At 38.8% G+C, this 26,244-nt stretch overlaps 1 protein-coding gene across 6 annotated transcripts in view; it reads left to right on the top strand.

Annotated features, from left to right (window-relative positions):
* dgkb (diacylglycerol kinase, beta) overlaps positions 1-26,244 on the top strand; it is a 99,385-nt gene that overhangs the window by 61,115 nt on the left and 12,026 nt on the right. For all 6 annotated transcript variants that reach the window (XM_074652913.1, XM_074652909.1, XM_074652911.1 and 3 more), the window contains 5 exons: positions 263-352; positions 1,583-1,743; positions 10,488-10,552; positions 24,451-24,541; positions 25,685-25,880. In XM_074652913.1, coding sequence (XP_074509014.1) covers positions 263-352; positions 1,583-1,743; positions 10,488-10,552; positions 24,451-24,541; positions 25,685-25,880 — 603 coding nt within the window. The remainder of the gene's footprint in view (positions 1-262; positions 353-1,582; positions 1,744-10,487; positions 10,553-24,450; positions 24,542-25,684; positions 25,881-26,244) is intronic.

Genomic DNA, 26,244 nt, shown 5'->3' with positions numbered 1-26,244 from the left:
CTCCTCTATTTGGTCTTGAAGACGTGTTACTTGTTCTGGCTCTGAAAAATTGCCTCAATTTTTTACCAATCAAAACAAAGAGAGGTAATAACCGTCTCTTGAAATAGACTGTACAACTGGACGCTCATATTGAGTTGTAGTTTTTACGAGCGGAGCTGCAAAATGGATTTGATGCTTTCTTTGCGAGTCTTTGCAGTGAGTTTTGTTTTCTTGGTTTGGCCTTGTTTCGCATCGTGTTGTGATATTTGTCCCGTTGCTCCAGATAAGGCCAACCTGGACAGGAACCCCCCCGTGTGTATACTTCCTCTTGGCACGGGCAACGACCTGGCAAGATGTCTGCGATGGGGAGGAGGTACTGACAGAAAATAGACACATTACAGTGAAATACATGACCTCAGTTCACCTTATTACATTCATAGTTAAAGAGTAAACTGTACTTTAACCCAGCGTTATTATTAGAATTGTCATTAACGTTGTTTTCAGGAATTCAGATGGAGAGATTCAGTTTACAATCATAGAGAAAAGCAGCACTTTTTCACATTTGAGAAACTTAATAAACTTAATAACTGACTTAAACATTGAATCAATTATCAGAGAAGTCCATCAACTGAGCGACTAATTTTTTAGCATTACACTAAATTACACTATGAGAGGTTTGAGACCCCAAACGGACCCCTAGATTCCGCCCTCTTTCTGTAATTGTCTGTGTTAATTGTCAGTCCAAAAGTCAAAATGTATTGAAAAAAATAGATATCATTTCAAAAATTCAAAACATGCTTTCATCTGATAAAATATTCTGCTTCAATCCATATTTGTTGATGTTTAGCCTTTCAAAAACATGTTTTTTGAGAGCATTTTGTTCTGGTAGTTTTGCTCCGCCATGGACTATTACCGCATCGGGTGGCAGCGTGAAAATAGTTTTTCTAAAAATAGATATCATATGAAAATAGCACATTTTACACTGCTGATAGTATGCCAGTTTTATGTAGGTTTTAACTGTGAGATAAGCTATCAGGCTGTGTATGGTGTGTATGGTGTGTGGGGGCTGCGTATCGACTGATGTCATCGCTGCGCTATGGAAACACAGCGGCACAGCCTGAGTCGTCACAATGCGCTAAAGAGATGGAGACTGATGAGACGTTAATGGCCCATCAGCACAAACAAAAGGATACAGATGCTCTTTGGCGTGGGATTTGGAGAAAATAGTACCCCTAAAGAGCCTGGCGGTCATAGAGTTAAATAGTTTTAAGTACAAAATCTTTGATACATTTAGAGCTTCAAAAAGTGCATAGGATCTCTGTTGTGCATAACATAAAAATCAGTCAAAGTAAATAATAGTAAAAGTAAAAAATAATATATTAAAAAAGTATTTCTAGTTGCACAAATCCCTGTTCTGTAGCTCTGATTTTAATCCTATGTCTGATAAAAAATAAACGCCAAAATCAGCCTTATAAATCAATAAACCAAGAAGAACTCAGAGATAATTTGCTCTATAAGTCAATTAAGTCACTTAAAGTTCAGCCAAGCAGTACAACTTGTTCTAGATCCATTGTAACACACATCTCATGTTTGTTTTCCTGAGGCTATGAGGGCGAGAGCCTCCTGAAGATAATGCGCGACATCGAGAACAGTTCGGAGGTGATGCTGGATCGCTGGAAGATTGATGTCACGCCCACAGACAAGGAGGAGCGAGGGGACCCGGTGCCTTACAGTATCGTTAACAACTACTTCTCCATCGGAGTGGTGAGTCCCACTTCAGACACTATTCATGAGGCGGGGGAACGAGTGAACACGACTCTTAAGTTATATGCTGTATATATTATATGGTATTTGTTTGAAAGATCATACCTTTTCATAACTCTCCTTTATAAGTTCAGTGGTTCATACTTAAGGTTTGCTGTTTGTTTGCAGTTTACCGATTTCCATCAAAAAATACCCAGGAGAGGAAGATCGCCTTAAACTCAGATAACTGGAATGTTTTATTGCTTTATAGACGAGAATTCAAATTTTAAAGGCCACATTTAATGAGTACTGTTTAGAGTCGAGGGCAACAACTAATGCACACAGGAAAGAAAACTACAAGTCACGTCCTGACATAAGAAAGTCTTCAATATTGGCTGACACCTCGTTGTTACGTTTCCTGCATCACCGCATTTTATAGTAAATACATTTTTAAGTAAACGGTAGCTGTGCCCGTACACAAATAACTGACCGATGCAATTCAAAAGCAAGACGCTTCTCATCACAAAAATCACGTCAGTGCGATCAGGATGAAGAGTTTCACTCTTTAAGTGTCAAATATGGCCCCTTCACCCTAAATGGTATTTTCTGAGTTTTTTTGTTAATTTAATTTTATACATTTGCTTTTACACATTTGATTATTTTAGCATTATGTTTTCGGGTCGTCCGTCGCATTCTCGTGAACGCAATATCTCAGGAATGCCTGGAGGGAAATTCTTCAAATCTGGCACAAACATCCACTTGGACTCAAGGATGAATTCATGCTAATTATGAGAATTTCTAACAGGATAAAATGATGAAGGGATGACATTTTGGACCGACATGGATGTAAACTGCGTTTTGACGGAGGGATACAACCGCAATGCGGTAATTCTAGTTAATAAATCAAAATAAACAACACCAATGAGCCCCTAACCATACTCCAATTATGCGGAAACAAGTAGTTAAAATAATTACTTTATTTTAGTTGTACCTTTCATGCAAAGATCAAGCCCAAAGTGTTTTACAAAACAGTATTAATAACAATGTTGGGCCACAAACTAAAATGAAAATAAACAATAAAAACTGGGATAAAACATTAAAAACAATATCGATAAAACCAACAGGAAAAAATATGTAAATACCAAAGATAAAAAAAACAGATTGAATTACCCCAAATTAAAGGCCAGATTTAAACAATCCTGTTTTTAACAGCCAACTAGGTGTAAAAACAGGCATATGTCATAATTTTCTGTGATTTTGATGGCAGAACAATACCATCTTTGGTATTGTGTTGAAAGATAAACTACATTTGGTCTAGTTTTTAAAATAGCATTTCATTTACATATTATTTATTGTTCCCTGCAAATGCTTATCTAAAGTTGACAATAACAGCACAAAGAAATGAAAGCAAAAAAGCAGTATAGCTAGAGCATCTCTTCTACCTGCAAATCACTTTCATATTTTTAATGTTTTAATGCCAGATTTCAGATCATATAACTTTTATTTTTGTAGGCTGGTATCGGGTTCATTAAGATGCCACAATAAGTTCCACAATAACCGCACTGAACCATCAACACTGCACAAAGAGAAACCACACGTGAATGTGTGTGTGCAGAGTTACAGTCACGGCACACGTGTGCGCTGCTGGTGGAAGAAGCATATGGCAGCTATTCAAACCTTTCACACCAAAGTTAAGTTTAATCGTGGTGACAAAGAGTGTCAGTCGCAGGATAGCAGAGGTGCCAGTAAACAACTTAATCCAAATACCAACTTCAACAGAACAAAGACAGAAGAAGGATGGAGTGACGTACTGAAAACTAATTCACCTCTGTCAATAAATTTCAGTCCTGTTATTAATGGTTGAATAAAAAAACACACAGTACCTGCAGTAACAGTATAATCAGTCGATTTATTTGTTTTGATCACATTCTGGTTAGGCCTTTATTGAGATGTGCTCAAGCCTCAACCACCTCTGATTGATAAACAAGCCTTGTTGTGTCATTGCACCCCCACCACCCCACCTCTGTCCATCTCCAACATAATGACACTGATTTCACGTAGCTCATGTTAGCCATTACTGATAAATGTCAGGGGGAAATATGGTAATTGACATTTGCAGGTGGCAGAGGAGGGAGCCTCTCGATGTTGTGAGATTCGGGGACATAAGTGATGCATGGCCTTACAAATGTTAGTTGAATAACACCTCCAGCCGGGGCCCCTAATGACGATGTTGGAGGATATTAGAGGACAGGTCTTGTTAACATTGTGATAGAGGAGAACAATGGCTGTCATCTGTCTACAGTGCTGCTGAACATATGGTGATGTGTTCAGGGGGAAGTGGTTACAGTGGGAAATGAATCTGTGAACATTCATCCTAATGTTTGAGTGCATTAATTTCCCGGTATAAATGTCATAAACATCTTTCAAACTATGGTGGAGCTAAGTATAACCGAACGCTGAACAAGACATTTTAGGCGAACAAAATGTTACAATTAACTTTCATGAACTGAAAACACACTGAAAGGGTTAAAGTTGTAATACGAAAACACGGACAACTCCCAGACTGGACAACGCCGTGGTAGCATCCCCTGCTTTATGGTCTACCATAATTTACTAAATGAACATTATGCTGTATTGAAGAAGACAGGAAACTCTCGATTGAGACCATAAACTCATGTTTACAATGTTTACTGAGGTAATAAATCAAGTGAGAAGTAGAGTCAATTTCTTTTAGACTTCTATACAATCCCAGTTGCTCTTCCTGCAGAAGGGAGAGGAACACCTGTTCACCTGTGGTGTTCTGTGATACACCTCGGTGGTCTCAGTCTACGGCTGAAGGTGCTCAGATGTGACTTCAGTGTGGCGTGCAGGGGATGAGAAGCATTTTCCATAGTACTGAGTTAGTAGTAGTAGTATTTATCTGACAGCTTTAGTTACTTTCTAGATTAGAATTTTTCATACCCTTCCTGTTCAGCGAAAACCATGTTTTATATCCAGATCTGGTGATTTTTTAAATTTAGGATGTTTGTGATAAACTGAAGGATGTTCCTTCATGAGTTGATAAAATTCTCCCACTGCTTAAGATATATAAACTATTTAAATAACAAAACAACCTTCGATTAGCTGGAAAATGCATGGAGCAATATTTTTATGAGTGGGTTCCTGTTAGGGCTGACCCGAATGCTTCGAAGCTTCGACCGTTGCCATGGTAATCGACATCCAAATCAGTATTCGAATGCTTTGATTTTTGTTTTTTTTATATACGTATGTAATAATAATGTCTAAATCCCAAAATTGCCCATGGAATAAGGAATAATTCCACAATATTATTTATATTCAACATTAATTATTATTAGTTATTCTCAGACGGATATCACTGTTTGTTGTGTGTAGAGGTGCTTGTGTGTGTACAGTAGTGCGGCAGCGGCACTGTCCCGGGCTCTGAAACGAGGGAGATGGAGACAGACTGACAGAATAACATGTCAGCCTGCTGCGCCGCCAAGCTTCAAAATACCTTGGAATATTTCTCACCGAAGCTTAGAGGCCCAAAAAAATGGTATTCTGGACAGCATTAGTCACTGTTTTGTTTGTATCTCGGGCACGTGCAAGAGGACCTGAGCCGACACGCTGTCATTCCAACGGTTTCACATGCTAAGAAACTAGCAAAGCCATTAAAAAACGTGGACGTAAAAAAGGCAGGTTCAGAAAATACCCCCCAAAAATCACATGTGTTCCAAATGTTTTATGAGGAAGGAAATGTATTCAGCACATTTTTAAGGCCTGAAGGATAGAAGCAATTAATTTAGGTGAGAATGTAAATATAAATCTGTTTGTTTACAAAAAAAACTCCACAGGGTACCTTTAAGTGGGACCTTGGGAAAACCAGAATCAGTCAAGCTTGTTAAAAAAACAAACAAATGGAGTGATATGAAAGTCTTAAGTCTTAGAAAGCAGAGGATGAAAAGCCAGAACAGGAGTTACATGGTACAAATGATATAGCTCTAGATGTGAGTCTGGTTGCAGAGTTTTGGAAAAGGACTCCGAAGATGAGTTAAGAAATGTATTGATTTTAGATGTACTTGTCATTTCACTACCGGCTCAGGAGGCAAAAGTTCACACCAAATGTTTTGGCTTTTAATGCATCCCATGTCTTTCTTTTAAAACTCATTCATGCCGTTAACTAAAGCTGCAATTCCCTAAAAAGAACAGTACATTTTTACGCTTTAATGGGACCGGTTGATTCCCTCTTGCTGAACCAAAGAAAGCAGCTTTGGCCTGGCTGCTTCATAAAGTCATTATAACCCCTATTGTCTCTGCTCTGTTAGTGGGATTAGCACCCAGCAGGCGTGATGATGACAAATGAAGTTGTTTGTGGGGGATTAAGAAGACTTTGAGCTCTCTATGGATTTGAGTGTGATCTAATATTTTGTGACACATTTTTGCATCGAAATTTCTTGCTTTCCGTTGGCATGAAAATATAAAACTTGCAATAAAGATTATGCGACAAGTCAAGCTAATAATTACCTCAGAGATTATGCAGATGTAGAGTAGATTGTTTCTGTAATGACGCTGTCGAAAATCAAAAGATCAGCAGTTGGTGTCACCACCAACGTACGCTTGAATCTGAGAAGTCCTTTGTATCTCTATATTTGTCTGATTGCTCTCATACCTCTCTAATCATTAGTGTCAGCAGCCGACGAACTCAAACATTTCAAGTCATTTCAATCCAAGAACTCAGGTGATTTTTTTTCCAAAAAAAGAAGAATCATCTTCCTTTTTTTTTGGTAAATTCTTCCAACCTAACCTTCTGCCACAGTTCAGTTGGATTGAGAATTAATGGTCGCCATCCCTTTGGGAGGATGTGGAAGTGACGTGAAGTGTAATGATCTCAATCAGGGCCAGGGGTGAGAGACAGAACTAATCACTGAGAGCGCTCCACTACCATAATGCAGTCAGTCGCCCTAATGACCCTGGCGCTCCTGTCAAAGCCATTACTCTCCCCCATAGTGAAAGGCACATCAAACCGCTGGGGCCCACTCATAATTGGACTAAACTTTGAGCTATGAGAGGACATTACACATGTCCTGTATTAATTTGGGTGCCAGATTTTTACATTGGTAATTATTTGAGGGCAGCTAGGGGGAGAGAAGGAGTGAGTGAGCTGACGACGTCCCACTGCCGCGAGGGGGTCAATGCTCCAAGATGTCAACGTCTCCGACATGTGTTGATGGTGCGACTGACTCGTCCCCTTTTATTTAATTAATTGATTCAGTTATGGAATTGTTCAAATATCAGCGTAAAGTTATTCCTAATGTTTTGTGTGTTTTCCTACAAATGTTCAGCAACATGTGACACACGTGTCAATTTCCGTTCCAGTCTTTTTCAAAATAAAACTACTTAGTTAGGTTTAGGAAAAGATTGCGGTTTGGGTTGAGATAACACAGAAAGTGGCGTAACTTAATACAGAAGTTACGTGACAAAAACTACTTAGTGAGGTTACATCACATTATCTTCATCAGCAGATTCTCAAGAGTGAATTTTGGCGAGAAAGTCGTTACAGTACTCAGAAAAATTATAATTTGAACATTGTATGATATGATCAAAAGCTCCAGAACAGCTACTTAATGGACCTTGTACTGAGATTGTTCTCTCAACTGCTAAGGTCAGTTCAGGTCAGAACTTTGAATCTGAGAAATGTATAATAATCTAGTTAAAACGGAATATTATTTTTTTTCATTTGAGGACCAAGTTATCATAAAACTGGAGCTTGATTGGCCAAAAATAGCAACTTCTCAAACTGAAATGGGGCAAAACCTCCTCAATTCTACAAACTGGCCTCATTGGAATGAATTTGATTCTTTAGCGAGGTGAACCAGTCGTTGGGAGTTGAGGATTTTGGACAAAATTCAATAATTTAAGCCACTTAATAATTTTTAAATGTCCTTTCTTTACTAAACACTTTTGATCCCACATGTATGAACATAAAAACATAAATTACTTCTACAGAGCTCTTTCAAAGAGTTTCTTAATACCAGGCTGAAAAGCTCAGTTTCACAATTTTAAAGTTTGCACCCGTAAGCACACCTAATGATGATGTCACGGTGTACTGACACACAGAAGAAGAACACAGACGTTAAACCACTTTTGGTGGTTGATAAATGGACTTACATTTATATAGCGCTTTTCTAGTCTTCCGACCACACAAAGCGCTTTATGATAATAAATAAAAAAATTTAAAAATAAGGATATTTGTTTAAATCAGTAGTTCCAACCTGGGTAACACCAAGGGGTCCCGAGATAAATATGAGAAGTCTCAAAATAATTAAATGGGTAAAAAAATTAAATAAAAAAAAGTCTAAAACAAATAAAAATGGTTATTTTGTTACTCAAAATTGTTTCTTTCTCTATTTTCTTTTATTATATTATGCTTTTTTCCTTTGAAATACTTAATACTGTGGAAGCTTCTACTTTCAAGCACAATGTAATTAAAAACTAACTAAGTAAGGTTTTGTTTTATATGTGGATAGAGATTAATTAGTAATTTTGCGTATCGACCATGTTTTCATAAATATCCATATTGAAAAAAATATTCTTAAAATATTAAAATATTCTTTGTGATGTTGATTTTCAGCTTCATGGCGGTGTTGGGACCATTATATTAAAAGTTTTACCACTTAAAGTACACAAACGCTGCATCGGTGTAGAACGACAAAGGGCTTCATCCACTCCTGGTTGCTTGAAATCACTGTTTACTGTTGCAAAAGCCACAGCTCCACTTGTACAGATCTCAGATAATAGACCCCAAACCAAAGGGGAGACAACCTCTCCTCGCTTTTGCTCTCTTGTTTGCAGCTATTGTCCTGTTTGTAAGAAAATCACGTTACAATCTCTCAGATATATCCATCATCTCACCTTTCTGGCTCGCGTTGGAAGCGTGAGGTGAGTCTGCGGGGATCTTGGAGAATTCTTTTGGTCTTCTGCTTACAGCGTCTTGAAGAGACATCAAGAGAAGCCCCATTGATTTTTTCTCTTTTGGCTTCTCCTAAATTTCTGTACAGAGAGCTAGCAGGGGGTCCTCCCTGTAGTGTAGTGCCACTCAAAATGGAGTGGGTCAAAACAGATTGCTTCAGTGGAGGGGAGGAGGGAGAGGAGAGGAACAAGCCCAAAAAGTTTACAGGAACTTTCTCTCACTCTTTCCTGAGATGTTTTCAGAGCCGGACAAAGTTTGTCAAAGTTTCCTCTGTTTTTCACAAAGGCCTTGCCAGCATTTTTCTGCTGACTTAGAAGTGTAAATTAAAGGAAAGCGTTCCTCTGTAGTTCATTACGTGAGACTTCACAATCTGTTGACGAGATTCTCTGCACACTTTATGACACGATTGATCGCACATATATTTAGTTTTCATGTTAATTATTTTTTTATATTAAACATCTTGTTCAAAAGGTATTATATATAATTATACAATATATTAGCATATTAGTATGCAGGCAGCAGTTCTGTGTTCTTACAATACATTTCAGTCACCAATATGCAGGTTTATTCAATGAAAAAATGCCGTTGTAAAGTTTTATATAGAATTTGATTTGATGTACTGACCATTTTATAAACTTAACCCTGTTGAAAAGAAATAACTTTTATTAAAGCGAAATCATATAATCAGTGGAATTTCCTTATAATATAAATATCAACTAATACATGATTAATACTTAGTACTTGATAACTATGATGCTTAACTAATACTTCATACCTGCTTTCTGACACCATTAACACCTAGTAATAACATGTGGATACATTATAATGATATGTGATCACTTGGTATTGATAAACTCTCATTATCTTGATTCTGAAACTCGTGACATGCAGTCTGCGTGCATTTGCACCTTCCTTTAACATGCCTGATCCAGATCAAATGTATAAATGTGTCTATTAGCAAACGACATAATTTACTCGAAATATACTTTATTCTGTAAGTTTCTCACTCTACGAGATAACAGTGTTACCAGACTGAGATGGTGTTAATATACTGGTGAAGTGTCTCTGTCAGTCACACCACACTAACATATGTAACATGAACTGTATCACTGTAACACCAAGAGCTGCAGTGAGGCTGCACTTTATGCCCCAGGTCACAGTGAGAGAGAGGGGCGGGGGGGGAGTCAGAAAGGGTGAGAGGAAGGTCGAGAGAGAGAGAGAGAGAGAGAGAGAGAGAGAGAGGTGGAGGAAGGGAGAGAGAAAACTTGGTTGCCGTGGTGTCGGCAGCATCCTGTAGGTTAGCTGGGAGCTGTGATTACTCACAATGTGTGTTTAATTAATTAGCCTGTGTGGAGACAGCGTGCTGTTCATCAGGGTTTCTGTCAATAGCTCTCCATCCCAGGTTCAACCCCGCTGCCACCTCCTGCACACAGCTTCTTTCATCTTATAGAAATATACACAAGGGACACACAAGGTGTAACTGCACTGTTTGGGAAGTTGGTTAATGAGGAAGAAGTTGTCTTGGATATAAAGGCAAATAGTTTGTCAGCAGGATATCAATTGAATCATAAAACATTACATTTCTAAACTGAAAACAGCACATTGTAGAGCTGCAACAGGAGCTCTTAAGTTTAACCTGAGTTTTTAAAAGCATATACACTGACATCAGGATGTAGAGTAATGTTGGCACGGAGGCCCAAACTGCAGGCTTTAAGTTTGAGGAGATGAGAATCACGTGCAACAAACTCACCATTGTTCGCAGCTCCTGAATTAAAGATTTGATTCTCTCTTTCAGGATGCCTCCATTGCACATCGTTTCCATGTTATGAGAGAGAAGCATCCTGAGAAGTTCAACAGCAGGTAAGTTTGCTTTTCTGTCAGTATAGGAAAGGTGATGTATTAACCCAGTGGTTCCCAGCTGTTCTATCCCCAGGGTCCATAAAACAATAAAGTATTGCAATAGGAGTCACACTTGCCAACCCTCTCGATTTTCCCGGAAGACTCCTGTTTTTCATTACCCTCTCCTGGTTTCCTCCCGGGGTCACAATTCTCTCGTAGTTCTCCCGATATCTGACAGTGTGTGTCTGTGCAGTGAGTAAACCTGGAAGCTAGAGAACTTTGGCTTATGCACTTGGCGAGCAATTTTCCATCAAGTGACTGGGCGCCACCTTTGAGTCCATTCATACAGTACGTGCATGTTCAAGGAGAACCGGCATTGATTTGTTTACTTAGTAAAATTGTAATGTCCTTACCAAGCGGCAACCTCCGGGTCTGAGAAGTGAAGCCAAGTGCCTTAAACTTGCATTCTTTCTAATATCCAGCAGAGGGCGACTCTTTTAGTTGCAAAAAGTTTGTAGTCTACAAACCATTGGGTCTGATTACAGTCTGTGGTCCCTAATCACAAGGAAGCTGGAAATGGTTCATCAGAACATTCTAGAAATCTATTTAAATTCAAAGTAAAGTTTTGTTTTGACAAACTCGTGAGCCACTGTATTAACTAACCTGTGATACTCTATGTTGGTTTTAAATGGGTGCTGCAATGATGACGTGTCCTATCTGTACTCATTATCATATTCTGGTTTCAGTTAAAAATTCTTACAGATTTATTTAAAAGTGTTTATAAAACTTGAAATAAAATAGTCTGCCAACACCCATAATCTGTATCCCAATATTTTTTATACTGCAAAACTTTTACGTAATATACTTTTAATAATAATATACTTAATATGCACACTTTTTTCTTTCTTTTAAAACTTACAAATTGATTTCACAAGGGCCCAAATTGTTTAACGACTTGCTTTCACACCTGTATTCTTGTGACTGCACAGGTGTGTGATAAAACGTTTAGCTTTTAACACAAAAGTTGAAGTTAATGAGAACATTCCAGTCATTTCTCATGATGTTTTAGTTGAGAAACTGAGGTAATTTTAAACATTTTCAGGACACCAGAGTCCCCCCTGTAGAGTCTAAAATCTTCCACCTTTATGGCTGATGTTGGTTTTGGTCTAAATAAACACCACCTTCCTTTGAGTGGCGGTGTATGTCCTTATTATAAGGCTCAGTAATCTTTGATCCTTGATGATGATTGAATCTTAAAACCAACGACTTTGATGGAAATAAGTCTACATTTTTTATTTAAAAAGAAAAGAAAACAAATGTACTCCCAGTCTAAACAAACCTACAGTACATTTGCAGAAGCTCTACGGTGTATCTGCCCCTTCGTGACAAACACACAGTCTATCTGCTGTGGAGCTCAGCATGACGAATGGGCCGGCCTCATATTTAGCATTTGTGATTACCTCGAGGAGATGCGTTCACCTTTGGAGATGAACAAATGTGGCATCTATGTTTCCATCAATATTTAACGTCTCCCATACGTCTCCACTAGCGCCAGGGAGTAATTGCAGGCCTAATTGAATTTGCTTGGCTAGTTTGACATCATGGATCAGTCAGACTGATGACACACAGCCTCCTAATAATCCCATTTGTACTCATTATCATATTTTACCCTGGTCTTAGTACAACATTTAGCCAACTATCCTTCTGCTGCTTGTTGCTCGATCATGCAGATACGCCGGCGAAATGGTCCAAAGGGAAGTGAAGGGGGTTTCAGATAAACGCAGGCCTGTCGTTTAATGGTTACCGATGGTTACGAGGGATATGCCAACTGTAAAGTTATCGCCTCTGATTAAACAAAGAGGGTGTTGGGTAGTCATCGCCATGTTATTACTCCCAACATGCGGGCGCATCCCTCATACATGTTGGTAACCAATTTTCCTGCTTCATTATTGTTTGTTCCGTTCAGTCACTTTCCAGATCGACTCCCGGACTGCATCTCTGTTGTTTTACCCCTTTTTTAAGCCTTTTTGTGAAAAATGATTTAGATATTTTAAGAAAATGATTCTGTCTGTTATTTGAATTCAATTAATAATTCAGGAGGGGGAATGGGTTTAGGATCTCTCTATTACACACTATCCTTGCCAATTCAATAATGCATGATTATAGTTTTTCAAGGTAGCATAGATTTGGTTGGATTTGTCCAAAGGGCTCGTGTCCATTCGAAGCGTATTGCAACTTATCACGGAGTCATTTTCCTGCAGCTCCAAGCTCTTTCTCGGAAACTTCAGTGACTATGGAGGTAGCGTGTCTCTGGGGGGGGGGAGATTTTATTTCACTTTTATCTGCAATAAGTATGTTTTTGTCCAGAATGAATGAAAGGAATCATGTTTTTGATGAGTTTTTAACAAGCTTTAAGCACATGAAACTCACTTACTGTATACATAAATGCACTGGAAGCTTTTAGTCAAATAAAATATATTCATAACACTAATATTCAAGCTTTTCCATAGGGGTAGTAAGACCTTAAAAATAGTAATTAAAATAACAATGGTGACGATAATAATGATAATAATACCACTTTGCAAAGCTTTTAATCCAGAAACTTCTGACTACCTACAAAATATGGATATTAAACTAAAAACATAGCGCAATAATAAGATGAAAAACTAGTTTTACATTAGATGCAAATAAAAGATGAACTCAGCAGCTTCACATGTGATGTAACAAATTATAATTATCAGCTTTTTAACAGCTACACAACCTCCTTTGCTTCTGGAACGTAACTAATTACTACTGTATCTGATTAATTTGATCATATATTTTATAATTTAAAATTCAAATATCTTTCAATGGCAAACTGGCAGGGGATGTATCTAATTTTCTAAGGTAATTGTGTGAAGTGAAAAGACGATTGTCAATATGTAAGGCCATTGCGTGGTCGATTTGGAGCTATTTTTGCACAAGCACATACAGTTTCTATCAATAAATATTTTTTATTGAAAATAATTATGTATTTTAGTTTGTGATTCTTAAATTTAGTTAATTTCTGGATGATTAATCTACGTTTTCTCAGGCTAGAGTATAATTTAACATATATTTAAAGTATTTAATGAAAGTATTTGACACTCTGTCCCTCCTTTAGAGATCCACCATCTGACTGTCTGACAGTCTGCATTGTACAATTATTTGAATGGATTGTTATTATAATTATTATTATGGATTTAGAGAATACTACGACCAAACCAAATGAATTTTGGAATACCGGCCAGAGCACTGTTGAGAGAAAGATAAAAAATAATGTACTGTATATCTAAACAGCATCTTAGCATCTTTTTCATGGATTAAAAATGCTTATTTTTAATGTATTTGTATTGTTCTCATGTGTTTTTGAAACCTTGCCTTTGCGCTTGAACATGTTTCAGAGTCAAATTAAATAAGCGTAACATTTCAGTACGACTTGGAGAAAGAAAAATGTCAAATTTTGAATGATTTGGTTTTTAATATGTGACAGCAGTAATGGCTCTTCACTTCCCATACGTACCAAATCTATACATTCTGTCACTGGTTTGACCTTAAAGAAACTGAATATTTAATGAGTTTTAATTACCAACCAAACAATCATGTAGCTTTTGTTAATTATGGAATGAGGGGATTTTGTTGATGAAATGCGGGGGTCATACACTCTCTCTTCCCCCCCTTCATTTCTCTCCTTCTATCCATCTTCTGTATTTGCACCTTGGGGTGATTACCAGGGCAAAGGTGTGAAGATTTGACACTCGGCAGATAGATTCATTTACTGCCACTGCCGGACCTGGAGGTGATAATGAGGTTGAGGATTAAAAGCAGACAATCAGTCGGCCCGTGACGAGGGCTGCGCCACCTCCTCCCCCATCGCCACTCCTCCTCCTCCGCCTTGTTAAAATACACTACTCTCTTTTTTTCACCCCCTTTTTTGCTGATCTCCCATGTAATTACACGCTAATCTCTGACTCCGAGGGAAAGAGACGGATAGTGAGAGAAACGAGGAGAGAGGTGGAGGAAGAGAGAGAAAGAGAGAGAGGGTTTAGAAAATTAAGAACTTTCTGCTTTTATACAGTTTCATTCTTATATACATTTTTTTATTTGCCCTCTGATGTTCAGATTGGTAGAACTACTCTTTCATACCATGTTAACAGATTCTCAGTTTTGACTTACATGACTAGCACAGTCACACCACCTCTAAGCTTTTACTCCACAGTGTAATTTAGAGCTGGGCGATATGGCCAAAATCTTCTGTCACCATGTAGGTAATTTCATATCGTGATAACGATTTATGTCATGATATAGCATGTTATCTGCAATTCAATAAATACGTAGTCTATATGTAATAAACAAAAGCTCATTTTAAGAACTTGAGTGCAAAATGAACAGTTTTAAGTGAAATTACAGAGAGAAAAAAAAGAAATAAATATACTATAGGTCTAGCCTACACCGCAATAGAAATGATATAGAAAAATATATATACGATCTGCATTTTTATATCATTTTGACAATATATATTTTCATATTGCCCGGCCCAAACTCATATAAAATATAGTGACACCAATTTTAGGCAGAGTAACATGAATTAACAGAAAGATTTTTATACAAAGCCTTCATATTCATGCTAATATTATCAAAAATGCCTCTTGCCGATGCAAGTAAAAATGTAAATATGTTTGGACACAATTCTAAAAACAAGTTTTGAAATTCATAGCTTGTTAAATATGGAGGAGCAGCAAGAATACATGAGCTATCATTATATGATATTAATAGCCATGTCTTCATTTTAAAGTTAGTAACCTGAATTTATTCTCTGTGAATTGATATTGTGGCTACATGTAATGTCCTATCAATTATTTGTTGATCATTTTTAATAACAGGAATATTCAAGTCTCCTGTTCCACTGTACCAATCATTTTAATAATAATAATAATAGTAATTCCAGCTGCTCTCCAGACAACGCGAGATCTGTGAGGGAAAACATCTGATTTGGGATGTTTCAGCTGCAGCGTGAAAGCTGCTGTGGCTTCACCTGCAATGTTTGTTTATTCTGTGGCATCAATCATGGCGCCTTGATGTTCCCATGATATTTGCTCTGCATACCCAGATCTATTTTTGGTCCTGAGACATCTAACACCGTCAGGGCGCTCCTCCAGAGCCGCTCTGCCCCCGTGCGCCCACAGGCTCTCGCTGTGCTGTGTAACCATCCTGAGTTAACCTTTCCTGAAGGCACAGGGAAGCCCAGGCATGGAGCACTCTTTAGCATAATGAGTATGTTCATCAAAGCCCTGCGATGTGCTGGATGGGGCCGCCGGAATCACCAACACACGCTCCCATCAACACACCTAATGCTAATGTGCGTGTAGGCATGTACGTGTGTGCGTGTTACCTGCTGAGCTGGGAACAGGGCCACAGGTGATGGCGCTCTAAATTACACATGCACACACACTCATTTACACACACACACACACACACACACACACACATGCATGGTGGACCTCTGTAGCGGCCGCCCTCGGACCTCATTTGAGGATAAAATCGTTTATGTGACCAAAGTGTCATCTATAATTAATGACCACTTGTGTGTAATTTAGAGGGATCTCACCTGTGGCCCTGTCTCCAGCTCAGTGGGAACACACACACCACACACACACACACACACACACACTTGAACACACAAACTCAAGTGAACTTACACACACAAGACTCTGCACATACAGTAGTAGAGCTGAGCAATATTAAAGAAAAATCATATCATGATTAATTTACAAGTTTACCTTGATATTGATTAACAGAAGATACATTTTTAAAAGAATAAAAAATATGATATTCAATTACATCATGGCTCCTTGACATCTACATGTCTGTATAATATGATCTGTTAAAGATATTTTTTTTAAAGTCCAACTGAAATTAAATTGCAATTGTTTTTCTGTAACTAAAGAGAGAAATGTAAATATTTTTGGTTACATGCAGTGCCACCTGTCTCTGCGTATACTCGTTAGAGTGCTGTTGTGTCTCTGTCTACGTGGACAGAGAAATTATTTGTATTAAGCAAATCAAATTATTTAATATAAGACTTATTTGCAAGGGCATATGTTTGGTTTCAGAAGTGGGAGCGACACATTTTTTTTTATTCTCCCTGAGCAGGAAATAGTTTTTCCAGTCCTGAGTAGAGTCTGTAGATTTTCCTCTCAGGCTGTGTATGCCCCATAGACTGTATATAAGTGATATAAGTCACCATGATGTCACCCATTGGTTTGTGGACTACAGTTTTGAAGCCTCGAGCTCGGCATTTTGGTCGTTGATATCTTGTTTTTTTGCAGCCAGTAGTGACACAAGAGGATGGAGCTAATTACAGCCAAACGCTGAATAAGATATTTTTAGGCAACCAAAATCCTGCAATTAATCTAGTGAGAAGTAGGCTCATTTTTTCATAGACTTCTTTACAATCAGACTTCTTTTTGCAACCAGAGGAGTCGCCCCCTGCTGGCTGTTATAAAGAATGCAAGTTTAAGGCACCTCTGCATTGGCTTCACTTTTCAGAATCCGGAGTTGCCCACTGGTCTCACCTTGATTTTGGACACTGGACAGTAAGAGGACACTGTTTAGAGAGATTTTAGTGAGTTAATCAAACTGAACTTTGAACAAGTTTGTAGCTAATGTCTTGTGTTGCACCTCTGAGCGAGCCTCACCAAACAAAAAGTGCACTGCTAACATCAGTTTGCTAGGTAAATAGCTAATTAGCTAGTGAGGTGTAGCACATTAAATGGTGAATGTCAAGATTGTTCAGTTTAGATGCTAAATATCGTGGTTCTTATTCTTGATTGAACACCACTGGTCCTTGTTTGTTTACAAAGGGCTTCTCTGATGTATCTCCAAAACCTTTTTCAGCAAGATATTATCAACAATAAATATGAAAATCAGTATGACATCATTCATGACTGCTATAAGCGATGACATTTGTAAATTCAGCTGGATTTTAAGTATGCTCAACTGTTAAAGCATTTCTGTTAGCACTCATCATGCTGCTCTTGAATGAAAATGTATAGAGCCAATGAATGATGCCGATGACTGACAACTACTTTATGGGGCAACTCTCAAAAGCTAATGGGGAATGATCTCTGACTCATTGTAGGAACACGCTCAACTCAAAGTAGCTTCCCCCTGCAGACGTGTCGCTGGAGGTGTCAGACCTTCGATAAACACCCCAAGCCTCGTAAACAATATGAAATCATTAATTAACAGCATTGCTTTGTTAAGTTCATTTCAGGTGTCTTAACAGTTCCCAACAGTTATCACAAATGAGATTCTGTTTCATTTCAACTTTTACATTATTGTAATACTTATTTTTAATTGTTCAACAGCCTGTTAACAACACGTGTTAAATTCAGTTACAGAAATACCTTTAACATTTAATGACAGAAATATCTGTACAATGGAAGGCAACCCAACACAGTACTCCTGATATTACGCATTAGTTGAGTTAAACCACACTATTGATTCATGATAAAGTTACCTTTAAGCCTAAATGATAGAAAGAGCATTTAACTTTGTGACATTATCTTAATTTTTCCGTATAGCTTCATATGCAGTCACCGACTGGCTGCTGAAGAGACACTGCAGCTCTGTTTGCAAAACTAAAATATATGTAAAAGAAAAAAATATTTGAGGTGTTAATCTTATCAGTTTACTTCTATGCAATTTTTTCAGTTCAGTTTTTATATTCGTACCTTAAGATGTTGGATGTTTTATACCAGTATGGTTTTGGTATAATAAAAAAAAGCACCTTGGAATCATCGCAGTGCAACAGAAAGAAATACATTTTTCAAACCGCTCGCTGCATCTCTGAAGGCAAGACGATGCAACTCGGGTCATTTCTCAAACTGCCAGTCGCAGTCGGAGCGCTCTAGGCGGTGTCATGTTAAACAAAACAGTGCATTGATGCAATGCACAAAGAGTTGGTTATGTCAATGCGATATTTATCACCTCTGATCAAGAAGAAATTAGTGTGAAAATAAGGTCGTAGATCATTGTGGGTTAGATGAAGTGTCAGAGGGGAAGAAAATCAATGGCTCTGTGGCTGGCGTTCAGTGTGGCCGGTAGAAAGTGCATCTAAAGGTGCTGTGGCCTCAGGACAGCGACGCTACAGTGAAGCTTATCGACTCTGACATCCTTTAATATGGTGACCAACCAGTGGAGGGTTGATGAACATGGGCGTTCAGATTCAGGCTGTTTGAGCTACATTTGTCTTTCTGTTGCTCAGCTGACTTCTTCTCTTTGTATTAGATGTTTTTCTAAAGCCGTTTGTGTTGTTGTTTTCTCGGCCACACAGTTTGAATATGTCCTCTCATTTCAGTTTTGTTTTACGATTTGTTTGTGCAAATAATCGACACCTCAGTAGCTCTGGAAACTTGAGCCGCTGTTTTCTTTTGGTACGCCAGCTGTGACTACAGCTGATCTCAGGTGCACACCGCTAATGTTATTATTGCAGTACACTTTGCATTGATACACTGCAGGTAGCAGAGGCCTATTGTGGCTACTCGGAGAATTGAAAACCTGCTACTGAAAACACAAATCGCTCCCACAGGGAACGCAATGAAGGAACTTCTAAGATGTCCTGGAACAGTTTAAAGAGGCACTTTATGTTCACATTTATTGCACTTACCATAAAGTAAAGTCCTTCTAATCTACCTTATTAATACCTATTAATCCTAGCACAAGCTGGCCACTGTTGAAGACGCTCCTCACAGTCAGTCTGTCAGAGGAGTCCTGTGTTTAGCATCGGTCGGCAGATAACAAACGACAATCCGTTCCAGCCAATGGGATGCTCCTAATTACCTAATGAACAGGGACATGAGGTGATTTGTTGCCATGGTGCGCTTGTTAGGTTAAGTGGTGGGAATCGACAGGATGGTCAGATGTTGTCTCTTACTGTATCTGTTCTTACAGTGTGTCTTTAGTGTCCCGAGTGCAGTTTGGTTCGGCTGTACTGTGGAAAAACCCAGAGGTCTCTGTTCAGGATGCTACCGTATAGAAGATGTAGCCATGCTGTAACATTTGAGGAGAATCAGTGGGTTACTAGAGCTTTTTTGAATGTGAAGTGGAGCTGCAACAATTAATCAACCTTCATTTTTCAAGAAAAAAAAGTAAAAATTCTGTTTCCAGCTTCTTAAGGGGGAATATTTTCTAGTTTCTTTACTCCTCTGTGACAGAAAACTGAATATCTTTGACAAAATAAGACATTTGAGGACGTCATCTTTGGCTTTGGGAAACATTGATCGACATTTTTCACCTTTTTCTGACATTTTATAGACCAAACAACTAATCGATTAATCGAGAAAATAATTGACACATTAATCGACAATTAAAATAATCGATAGTTGCAGCCTTAATGTGAAGTCAGTTATTCTTTCAAGTAGAATCATAACGAATGTCCATAACAGGTGAACGATGTAGCAGCTCGGAGACTGCAGTTTTTTCTCTGAAGAAATCATTGAAATTGATGCACTAGAGTTATCTTTTTGATTACACATATTCTTCTTCCTTGTCAAAGCCTGGCGCCTACATTACCCACCATGCAACTTGACCACCTACAGTTTGGTTGGAGATTCGGGAATTTTATGCTAGTAGCAGCTTCTTGCCAATTGTATGTGAGGAGCATAGGATTGTGTAAATAGATGGACGATGCATCTCCACTTCCTCCCACTGTATAGAAGTGAAGCCATAATATCCCGGATACGGGAGCTTCCATCTTGAGATTTTAACGTAATTTGGAGCCAGAGTCTGTGGTGCCAGTGGAGTTGCTTTATCGAAGTCCCGCCCACACACCCACCCGAACCAATTGTGAGCCAAGCACGGCCGCAGCTTGTCAGAGATAAAAAATCACAGCTGTCAATCATGTCCCATCCCCTTTTTATATCATAAAATAACTAATTAAAACCAAACTTATCATAAAAAGTAACACTTGAATACATTAGCGTGATAAGAAATACCTAAAATGACAGAAACCATCTTTGGGAAAAATGTATTTGACGTTTACTTTTTAGTTTGGCCCATATCCAATCCATGGACATTGGATCGATTTATGACATATACTGCAGCCAGCCACCAGGGGGCGATGGAGATATTTTGGCTTCACTTTTGGGGAGCTGTCACGTCGGCCATCTTTCTATACAGTCAAATGAGGAGTGTGTGTGTTTATCTTCACCACAAATTTCCGTTCTTTGTGTTACTTCCCTCTAGTTTCTCCTTTCCTCTCTGTTCATGAAGTGGATGTAGCTGTAGTCGGGATAAGTGGAAGTTTTTCTCCTTTAAAACTGTTTCAACTTGTACAGATTCACCTCACTTTGTGGCACCTAGAGAGAATTCATGTTATTTCACATCCCCTCATGACTTTCCATAGACTTTTTCGCCTCTAAAACTTGGTTTGTGTTCAGTTTAAACACAGTTTCAGGTACCAGAGGCTCTTGAACGTAACAAAAACATACCAAAACCAGCTTCAACACGGCAATAACAAAGAGTCTAGGCATCCAAAACATGCCCTGTATTGTATCTGGCTTCGTTCTCTCCATCAATCACCGACCACTGGTTTTGAATATGCTTTTCAAAGTAGCCACCTTCATTTGCTTGTTTGCAAAATTGTCCTGGCCTGTGTTCATCTGGGTTTGACTACTGAGCTTACAGACTGATGATGATGATGATGATGATGATGATGCTGGGGGAGATGTAGGGATGTGTTGTTGTGGAAAGCCTCTCAGCGTGGCCCTGTCGCCCTCCTGCCTCTTCCCACCTCCCTCTGCTCCCATCCCTCTTCTATTGACCATGTTGCACATTATAAATCAACTGTGAGTTGGGCTACCTTGCAAGTACCCTAATGAAAGCTCATTTATAAAGTGGCTAAATGGTCCTGACAAAAGTCCTAATGAGGAAATCAATAATTCAGTGATTGTTACTCTTCTTATACTAATACGTTCCTCTCGTAGCGCTTTGATTCCAGCTAAGAGAAGGACATTTTTTACTGTGTTCAGTTCTGCGTGTCAGCACTGTTGTACGTGTTTTTTTCTCTCCTTGAAGCTTTGTGATGAATAGTGTGTTGCTGTCTGTTGTTTATTGGAAAGATTAAAAGGCTTTTGCGATCTGTGGGACGCCGTGACGTTGCTTCAACGCCGTGATGCTGCTTCTTGTGACGTTTTGGTTCACTTCCTGCTGTTTTGGTTCACTTCCTGCAATTGGGTCGGATTATGATCTCACTGCAATGGAACCGCACTAGGGTTCACTTGGAAAGTGAGAGAGACCACCTCTCACAAGCAGTCTAGGACCAGTTGTTTTGGTTTTTCCGCACCAGAGTACGATTATTGCGTTCACAACTGCCCAAACGAACCGCACCAGGGTTTGAACCGCTCGATGAAAACAGACGAAATGTTGGCTTGTGAAAGTAAAGCCTTTCTGGCACTTCTTGATACTTTTGGTTTCACTCACTGCAGTGGCAACACCCTTGACTTGGTTTCTGCTCTGACTGTCTCTCCTGTCACATCTGTGGTGTCAGATCACTTTCTTATTAAATGTGAAGAGACACTAGCCTGTCTTTGTAATGTTGATGCTGATGTATTCACCACTCGCCACATTGGCCCATCAGTTTTAACTGCATTTGGTGAGCGATTGCCTTTGGTCCAGCCTCCTGGACCAGTGACTTAAACACAGCCCTTTCTAGTCTCCTGGATTCAGTTGCACTTCTTTCTACCAAAACATGACGATCAAGAAGGTCCACACCCCGGTTTACTGAAGAAACATGTGCTCTTAAGCAGACCTGCAGGAGATTGGAACACAATCGGCAGTAATATAACAGATCATTTCCAAGAAAAATAAGCATTGAAGTTCAGTGATTTTAGAATAGATTCCAGTTACTCGATAACTTAAAATGAATACCACTTATTTCCCACCCTCAGTGAGGCTCGCTACAGTCTGTTTTCAGTGAAGGCACGAAGTAAAGGTTTGGCTATCAACCACAAAATGTTGAGAGAAAATATGTTCCATTGAGGAACTGACCTCAGACCAGGAGTGAGTGGAAAAAGTTTTTGCAAAGCTCAGTATCTGCAGTGTTACTGTATGTGCAGTAAACACACTTTGGACACTCCATGATTTTCCTCTTGTGTCACTATCGGGCCCAAATGACACTTTACACCCAAGATATCTCATAATATTAGTCTGCTTTGCTTAGCACATACAGGCTCTTTTTTATTATTATTGTTTTAAAGTTACAGTTGTTCATTCTGATAAAAAATAACTTTTTGTCATATTTGCTCCAACTATCACTATATCCTGACACATGAGACAGATAATCTGTAAATGGCACTTGCAAGATTTCACCGCGATGAAAAACAACCAATCAGAGGTGAGCAGTCTCTGGGCAGCTGTGAATCACTGCTAATGAACTCCGATCAAACGGTCAAACTAGGCAGCAAATATGAATAATATTCTGTTACTGTAATGCCTATTTCTTACCTCAAATGTTTTCAGAAATATCTTGTAGTGTACTGTTTAGCTGTAAAATGAGAAAGTTTGAGACCCGGCCGGGGGCGGTGCTTGGTTTTGGCTTGACTGTTTTCAACGTGGCAGCCGGGTCACAAACTTTCAAAACCCTTTCCTGTAGCACCACATTCAGGACACATGTATGCCCCCATTATGAGTCTCTAACAATTGCTAAATTGTTATATGTTATTTATGCCAAAGTTATGAACTTTGCAGCCTCTAGGGGCAACTGTTGGGACTTTATGTTTATGATTTGCAACGTGTGAATAGATGAGTATAGTGTTTTTATTGGACATTTCTGGACACGTCTTTGTTTTGGCAGCAGGGAGGAAGCCTCGACTTCTTACTTTTCATAAATCTAACCATTCTCTTTAAAAAAGGACAGAGCAGGTGCTGCTACCATAGTTTAAATGGCATTTTTACCAACTGGCCAAATAAGCAAAATCACATTTAAAGGTAAGAGGAAAAATCCAATCCACAACTACCCCCAATGGCCATAACTTGTGCAGTTGACCAATTATATGTCTTGTTTCCTTTCGTGTTTGAAGCCAAATTGGTGCATTGTGCTCATTCATAGTTGTTGAAGAAATAATAACCTCATGCTGGAAGAAATGTTAAATCTGCTGCCCTCAAATATTTCTTAAATTTGTTATTTTTCCATCCAAGTCCACAAGTATTTTCTAATTTTAAGGCACTGTAAGATTTCTGTTTGCATGATTAGCATGAAGACTACACAGACTATGTTACGTCACGAATAAAAATAGAAAAAGATGTTTTATTTGTGTAGTCGTGAGAGAATATAATGTACCATATGCGGACAGATGGTGACTCTCCCCTGCGAGGTCATTGATCATCAGCCTTAGCAATGGGAGTGTGTGCTGTCGGAAGCCCGGGGAGCAGCGCCCCAGTCCTCTGTTAATTGCAGGGGCAGTTAGATTACCCTCTTACACCCCTCACTGGGCCTTAATGTTGGGCATTGGTACCCTCTGGCCACCCCATGTGCTCCCTCAGATGCCTCTTTAAGTGGCTTTAGATTCATCATTATGCTTCAATATGTGATTAATGAGCCACATTATGCATTCTTCTGAGATTAATGACTGTGTGATTTTGGTCAGCGGTAAACATTAGAGGTATATTTCCTGTGTAGTTTGGAAGATCCTTTTTTTTCCAAGCATGAATCAAACACACCTTTACAGAGTGGTTTTCTTTTTGATAAGCTCAGCATATAAGGGACTAGAGACAGAGAAGAGAAAGAAGAGATGCTATGACTGTACACGCTTCAGATTTTGATGTGGGGGAAAACACTCCTCTATGTTTCCTCTCTTCTCTTGGTCCCTTTGCAGTTCATGTTGTCTTGTTTCTTTCAGAACAAAGAATAAGCTGTGGTACTTTGAGTTCGGCACTTCGGAGACCTTTTCGGCCACATGTAAGAAGCTCCACGACTTTCTGGAGGTTGAGGTAAATCAAACCACATTTTCTTTTTATGAGTCCTATAGAAAAGGAAACCGAAAAGAAACTAAAGCAACGATTTTGCAAGTCACGGCCATCGTGTGTGCTTTTGTGAGTTCATTATCTGGTTGGAATAATGGCACTAGTGGAAAGTAACTAAATACATTTACTCAAGTACTGTACTTTTTTGTACAATTGTACAAATGTACAATTTTGAGGTGCTTGTACTTTACGTACGCATTTCCTTTACTTTATACTTCTACTCCACTACATTTCAGAGGCAAATATTGCACTTTTTACTCCACTTATTTGACAGCTTTAGTTACTTTGCAGATTCAGTTTATTATTACAAAATGTAATCATCTACTAAATTATGATGTATGTGCTATCTAGCAGTAAATAAATTAATTCAAATTAGCCCCACCTTTACCAGCTGCAACATTAAAGTGATACGGACATTAATGCATCAATAATTATAATCCAATAATATAATATACATTATTCTGAAATTAACCATTCTGCATAATGAGTATGTTTACTTTTGGTATTTTAAGTAACCTATATTTTAATGCTAATACCTTTGTACTTTTAGTTAAGTAACATTTTGAATGCATTACTTTTACTTGAGTATTTCTACACTGTGGATTTACTACATTTACTTAAGTAAAATAAGTGCACTGAGTGCACTGAATAATGGCGCTTGTTTAAAAAATATTCTGGTCAACCCTTGTTCCATAAATAGCACAAATTTGCACTAGTTTCAAATTCATCCAGACAAAGTGTTGATGTGTGAAGGCTATCTGTGCACCTCCCCACCCGCTTCTCACTGAACATCAGTTCAACACACAGGTAATTAGCCCTACACGACCCTGCTGTGTGCGATATTGAGTGATAATGAAGGTGGTGTCTATACAATTCATCTTCCCCCTTCTCAGAGCTATCCACACAGTGCAGAGGTCTTCATTAATTAGTGCTCGATAAGTACCTACAGTACTGGAGGAGGTCTGAAAAGCCATACTGGTATCCACTATTTAGAGTATTACTGGCCTTTTCCAGCTTAATCAGATCAAAATGACAGGAGGAATGATGGCTTTAAACACAAAACAGCCTAAATTTTGTCTTTTCCCTCTGTTTCTTTATCCTTTCTAAAAGTGTGATGGTGTTACTATGGACCTTAGCAGCATCTCCCTGGAAGGCATCGCCATTCTCAACATTCCCAGCATGCACGGCGGCTCCAACCTTTGGGGCGAGAGCAAGAAGAGGAGGGGTAACCGCAAGGGGGGCAAAAAGAGCCAGGACAAGAGGGCACCTGTGCTCGACCCCAAGGAGCTCACGTTTGCAGTTCAAGGTAGCTTTCACAGTATAAGAATGAATACATTTATGACTGTTTTATGGTCGGTATTAATCCTGAAGTCACTGCAGTAAACAAGCCATTAGAGCCCATATGCAACCCGAAAACCCAATAAGAGATTTATCATCAGGAAAAATACCATTATGAGATGTGTTTTTGTTTCAAAACAGTTTGTGTTTTTAGCTCGCAGCATGGGGCTAGGGATGGCGATGTTGGTCAGTCCACCACTTTGGTCCACCTTTACGTATTTCTCTATTGGATGGATTGACATGACATTTTGTGCCAACATTCAAAGTCCCAAGAGGATGAAGCCTAATGACTTTGGTGATCCACTGATTTTTCATCCAGCACCACCAGCAGG

This window comes from Sebastes fasciatus, chromosome 12, assembly GCF_043250625.1.
Source record: "Sebastes fasciatus isolate fSebFas1 chromosome 12, fSebFas1.pri, whole genome shotgun sequence".
Classification (NCBI taxonomy): domain Eukaryota; kingdom Metazoa; phylum Chordata; class Actinopteri; order Perciformes; family Sebastidae; genus Sebastes; species Sebastes fasciatus.
This window is presented reverse-complemented; position numbering and strand designations above follow the sequence as displayed.